Source organism: Maniola jurtina, chromosome 13, assembly GCF_905333055.1.
Source record: "Maniola jurtina chromosome 13, ilManJurt1.1, whole genome shotgun sequence".
Classification (NCBI taxonomy): domain Eukaryota; kingdom Metazoa; phylum Arthropoda; class Insecta; order Lepidoptera; family Nymphalidae; genus Maniola; species Maniola jurtina.
The window spans coordinates 1,424,070-1,430,148 of record NC_060041.1 but is presented as its reverse complement, the minus strand read 5'-3'; the positions used below and the strand labels follow the sequence as shown (position 1 = coordinate 1,430,148).

Below are 6,079 nucleotides of genomic sequence, written 5' to 3'. Positions count from 1 at the left end.
CCTTCACCCAACAGCGACGAAATATTGCAAAGTAAATTATGACATTAGGTCATCTGTCAAATACTCATGAACTCGTTTGCAATTTAGTTGAAATGGGAAAGCCACTGAATGCACTAAATGATAAAAGTTCCAACTTGGGCTGCCATATAAACGACATAAAACTATTATAGCTACTGGTAAGCAAAGGATAATTTTTTTTCAAAATTTATTTATTTTCAAAATAAGGCTTTGAGGGAAGTAAAGTAAGCGGTAAATTAGAAAGTTAGCTTGTTATCATAATATCACATAGATAGTAGACCTACTATACAGGCTGTTTGGTAATTAGTATATAATGACGACACGTACCCATGCTACTTTGATCTGATAAACACTATGCTGAAGTAAAATGACGAAATAAAATTATAAAAATTTCCATACAAAATTTATGACCAAGTTTTCAGGGCCCTAATGTGCCCTAACTCACTGAGATCGTTGGCCTCGGCCTATCTAAAGATGACCAACGATCTCAGTGAGTTAGGGCACGTTAGGGTAATGAAAACTTTGACATAATTTTTTTTTAAATTTTGTATGGAAATTTCTATAATTTTATTTCGTCATTTTACTTCAGCATAGTGTTTATCAGATCAAAGTAGCGTGGGTATGTGTCGTCATTATATACTAATTACCAAACACCCTGTATATAGTCCTCCCACAGTCCTAAATATAGTTTATTTACTAACGTTTTTGACATTGCATTATTCCCTATACACAAGCTTAAAAATATCACACAGTTTCTGATACACTCGAAGATGCGACTGTTTCTCATAGAACTCTATATATATTTCCATCATAAGCAGCACCAGATACGCAGAGAACACTGTCACTCCAGTCCAAGTACGGTTTTTTGGATTCCCATAGCTTATCCGTGCACTTTCAGTCATTATATTCGTGTTAACTTTGATGCATCAGTCGTAGTTTTTAATAATTTCTGTAGCTGGCACCAGAGTATGATGACTCGTATATTATAGGTACAGGAAGACACTCTTGCATTAATAAATTGCTATATCTAACTATAGATCACATTTTTAGTAAGAATAGTAATAGGTATTTACTTTGCTTGCAATATAATCGCAAGTTTCTGAATTTACGTAGGTATAAGTTGTTCAACTTGGCATGAAATCAAAATATATTTTAAGAACTCATTTGCTGGTTCCTACTTCCTACCTACGACTTGCCAAGCCTATAACAACTCTTTTCATGAGGATATTTCACTTTTGATGTTTAGTGCTCAGATAATATCCCCGTGACAGGGACAACGGTAAAGAAATTGAATGACACCCCACTGTCCCCGTCAGAGAACCCGGCCTATGGGAACAACGGGTATATAGAATTTTTAGGATACTTTCTTTTTAAATCTGTATTTGGTCGAATCTGATGGCACGGAATGGAACTCGGGACCATAATGCCTATCGGTTTTTTCTATGTTTATGCCCTACCACATTCATCTTCAATTTCGCAATCGCAACCCATTGAGCTATGGCCTATGTCGGTTACCTACTCTGGTTTCCTACGGCTGGTTACCCTGGTTTCCTGCGGATCTCCTGAGGCCTAATTTGATCACGTAAAGAAACTCCAAGCAATAGCTCTCTCATATTCTCTCTTTTGATATGAGTACACCTTATGTGAAATAGTTGTCACTATTAATGAGGAATAGAAATAAGGTTACTACTTATTCCTTATTTGACATCCAAACTTTAGAAGGATGCTATATAAAATTAAAAAAAAAAACATTCTGATACAAGTAAGCCCTTGACTGCAATTTCACCTGGCGGTAAGTGATGAAAATAAAACTCAGCAAAGATTTGCATCTTATTTATTGATCTGTCCTCCCAAAACTTTGTTTTCGCTTATGATTGGACTTACAAGGATTATCTTTTCTTTCGACTACTTACAATACGTTACAGTTTTATTTTATAAAGAAATCACAAGATGCGGTACGCCGCCGCGCGCCCCCGCACGCAGACAAATTAATTTAATCAGTCAGTATCACACAATATTTCAATACATGTACACACCTGCTCGCGTATCCAACATGTACCGGCCGTGATGTAGTCAAAATACTGTCATTTGTGTTATATTGTATTCATTATCATTTATTTAGCTTCTATTTAATTAACCGTTATATTATATTAAGCGTGTTGCGTGCGTAGAGATTGAGTTAAAATGGGCAAAGAGGAGATACAATTTTTTATAGCAGATTTATGAACTGTAGTTAATATTTTATTGATATAAAATATGATAAACTCACATTCACTCACTCCTCATCAAATATATAAAACGTGCAAATAATACGTAATAATATGAGTATACTGTGTTTTATAATATGTTTGTCGTAACTTGTAATATAAATGGTGTGTACAGTTGGAGACGCGAGCAGTCTTTGAGATATTTCACAGAACAGAAAGCGGAGGCGGCGGCGACGCGCGCGCGCGCACACCGCGCACGCCGCGCGCAGCGCGCGGCCCGCGCCGTGCCCGCACTCGCGCAATATTTATACCCGGCCCATCGGACCGACCTAACTAGAAAATGAAAATCTCTATCGTAATCATTAAACTAACCTGTATAATTACAAATGCACAGTATGTATACATAATAACCATACACTTTTACATTACAATATGTATATAATTTACCGCTTCTATTCATAATACGTCAACCGTGTTTACACTATGTATAACTGTATGTATACGGGCGTCCGGACTTCGCGCGCCTGTACAGACGGATGCGCGGGGTATTTACAACGACCAAATGAACTACGCGTATACTAACTCGAGTGAAAAATGCGACTGCGAAATCCGAAGCGAAGCTATACAACGAAATAGACTTATATCAGAGCGAAACTTCAACTAGCGCGCTCGAGCGACTGTCGCGCGACAGTCGCCGGCGAGCGAGGACGCCCGTGAGAGCGAGGAATCTGCGAAATGCCCGGGCGGGGTTTATACAACTATACACAATTTACAAATACTTAGGTGTAGATATGGACGAAGTCGCGCGACGATCCTATGCTACCGGTGTTGAGATGGAAGACTGGGTACATATTACAGTTCGCTGTGAGGCTGCCACTTACACTTACTGAGGAATGCGCAGCGGCAGTGTTGCTATCCCTGTCCAAATACTAACAGGCGACAAGTCTGCACGTAACATTACACGTCTCTCCAACGTTGACAGCATTTGAGACACAATGGCGTCAACGTAAAAATGGACTTAATGAACCTTGGTATAAAGTCGAAAATTCGGTACCACCGTTTTGACGAAATTGAGCTTTAATCCAATAAATTTAAGATCCATTTTACATTGACGCTAAAACGTATCGAAGCTCGAATTCTACCAACGTTGATGAGACCTAAAATCTTACACTAACAGTATTGCTAATTTCACTCACAAGTTGCAAGTCACAAATATTACATTATGTTTTGAATGTTAGCTGTTACATTTTGTGAGGGAAGTTAGTGGCAGTTGCCTATTACCACTTGAATAGGGTAATATACATGTGGCCTATTCACACAGGAGAGAGGACAATAACTTGACAATGTAATACCACATTAAAATAGAATATACAAAACTGAGGCCTTTTCACATAATAGTTTGTAAATTTAGAGCTTTAGGTTTTAGATAATTATATAAAAAAACTTTATACATAACTATAAAGTAATTTTTATATTAAAAAGCTTGAAATTTTTTGGCCTGATAAAGATCTGCTAAGTTAAAAGGAATTTGCATTTACCTAATTGCCAAAAATCTTCCACAGTTATTTTAATGGATGACATAAGAACACATCTATGCATAAGAAATAACTTTCTCTTCTCTCCTATGCAAATAAGTCTTTACATAGAATATAATATTATTATCACTATCCATCTCAAATATATGCAACACTGAATAATGTATATTTATCACATGATCACATTGTTTTTAGTGAGTTCAAAAAGATTTTCCAGAAAGAAAAATAATTAATTACATGATACTATTTGGTTCCTTCAATGACATATTTGGTGTTGGCTTATGAACACCAAATATATATTTTTATCATTACAACATATGTTTTATCTGTTGCATTCCAAGCAATTTAGGAACCTACTTGCACCTAATAGTAATATTGGACAAAAGTCCCGTAAAAATAAATAAAATCATTTAAAAAATACCTTGTAGCTTTAGTTTTAAGCTGATGAAAATAATAATTATCACAGTAAAAATATGTTAATAAAATCCGATTGATTTAAATTCATTTTGACTTTCACCCACTTACATTTTAAACACTTCAAGTATTATTAAAGAAATGTAAAAATAAAGTTAGATTATTTATCCATACATATTTTGTAGGATAGAATGTCCTATTAGCACTATAAAGTGTTGTTGTTTAAAAATATCATTATTCAGTGTTTAGCAGAATACAACATTAAAAGACAAAACAAGTGGAAAAAGACAACCAATAAATATATCAATTCTTGACTCACACTGTCTCAACAACAAATATCACTTATCTATGCAATGCGGCTGCGGGCAGATTCCTCTATGCATGCTCCGTCCTAACAAACAACTGATTAGGGTGGAAACACACCAACAACACGCCACTTGAACCGATGACGCGTAACCAGTGTTGATTTAAATCAAATCATAATTTTTAAGCCCAGAAGCATACTATCCACAGACCGTGGTCAACACGAATTGCGTGCCACCGGTCGACTTTCGCGATATAAGTGTGTATCCACCTTCACTCAATTAACATCGTCTCATCGACTATAATTTACATAAAAATACATTTAAATCGCTCGGTTAAAAAAAAAACAGCAAATGTGGCTTACAGAAATATCCGTTATAAAAATCTGTGCATAAATCGGATCACATTGAATGTCACTTGTTTAAAGCTTCTCGTAACACAAAACTGTGTCCACGCTGCGTTACATAAGACATTGCATCGTTACATACACACATACAGTCCACAACAGCTCTCGTGGTATAATACACTGAGATCACACTTTGCACCCTGTCACTTTTCACCAAACATAAATTATTTAACATCACTTTAGTAAAGAATTTTGTTCATATTGACGGTTCAATGTACACTTGAGTCTGTGCCACTTCGTTCCTTAATTCTTATTTTGTATTCGTTGTAATAGCATTAACTTATCCGTTCGTATGGTGCCGCTTAATTAGCAGGTCATCATTCAAAAAAAGCATCAAGACAATTAAGTCGAAACATCGAAAATCGTTAAGAAAATATGACTTCGATGACCTTAAAAAAAATTCTAGTCAAAGTGAAATCTTATTTCGATTTTTTATACATGCCATAAGTTACATCTTTTTATGTTACATCCTAAAATACATGTTCCTTATCATTATTGAATGAATATCATCATCAATATTTCTCATTCGGGTAGCCCATTCTTCTGTTCTGGTAACATTAGTCTTCGACTGGTGGAAATGTCTTCCCAGCTGCAATATTATCATGGTGTACTCATGTTTAGTACATTTTGCCAGCATTGGTAGGTAATCCAGAAGGTATTGCTTTCTGGCAATAGCCTATACATCTTCTCGATTTGATGTCTATGCTATATGAATATTGTCTCTGATTGGACAATATGCTATAACATCGCAGAATTCATAATATCACTGTGCCATTGTGGTGTTGTGTACCCCATCCGGTATAACTTATCATTACCGAGACTCAATGTACCCTGGGTACAACTCATCATTGCTGGGACACAGTATTGGTTAGTTGTCATTGTGGGAACGCCGAGTACAAGTCATCACTCCTGAGACTGGGTAGGAGTCACGGCGCGGGCGCGGTGCGTCGTATGACGGAGCAGCGCGCGCCACCCCCCCGCGGGGGAGGCGGCTCGGGCTAGGGGCGGAGGCTGGGGCGGAGGCTGGGGCGGGCGCGGGGCGCGGGCGGCGGGCGCGGCGCGGCGCGTCAGTCCTCGTCCGACAGCGGCTCGTACTGCGCGGACATGAGCGGCGCGGGCTCGGGCTGCGCGGGCGCGGGCAGCGGCGCCGCCGGGCTCGCGCCGCCGCTCACTGTGCTCACTGGAAATAATACATT

The 6,079-nt window shown here is 38.0% G+C and overlaps 1 protein-coding gene across 5 annotated transcripts in view; it reads right to left on the bottom strand.

Annotated features, from left to right (window-relative positions):
• Window positions 1-1,838: 1,838 nt before the first annotated feature.
• The window catches only part of LOC123870665 (protein split ends-like), a 169,279-nt gene continuing 165,038 nt past the window's right edge, over window positions 1,839-6,079 (bottom strand). For all 5 annotated transcript variants that reach the window (XM_045914019.1, XM_045914020.1, XM_045914018.1 and 2 more), the window contains one exon: window positions 1,839-6,063. In XM_045914019.1, the coding sequence (XP_045769975.1) occupies window positions 5,951-6,063 (113 nt within the window). In that variant the 3' untranslated portion in view covers window positions 1,839-5,950. The remainder of the gene's footprint in view (window positions 6,064-6,079) is intronic.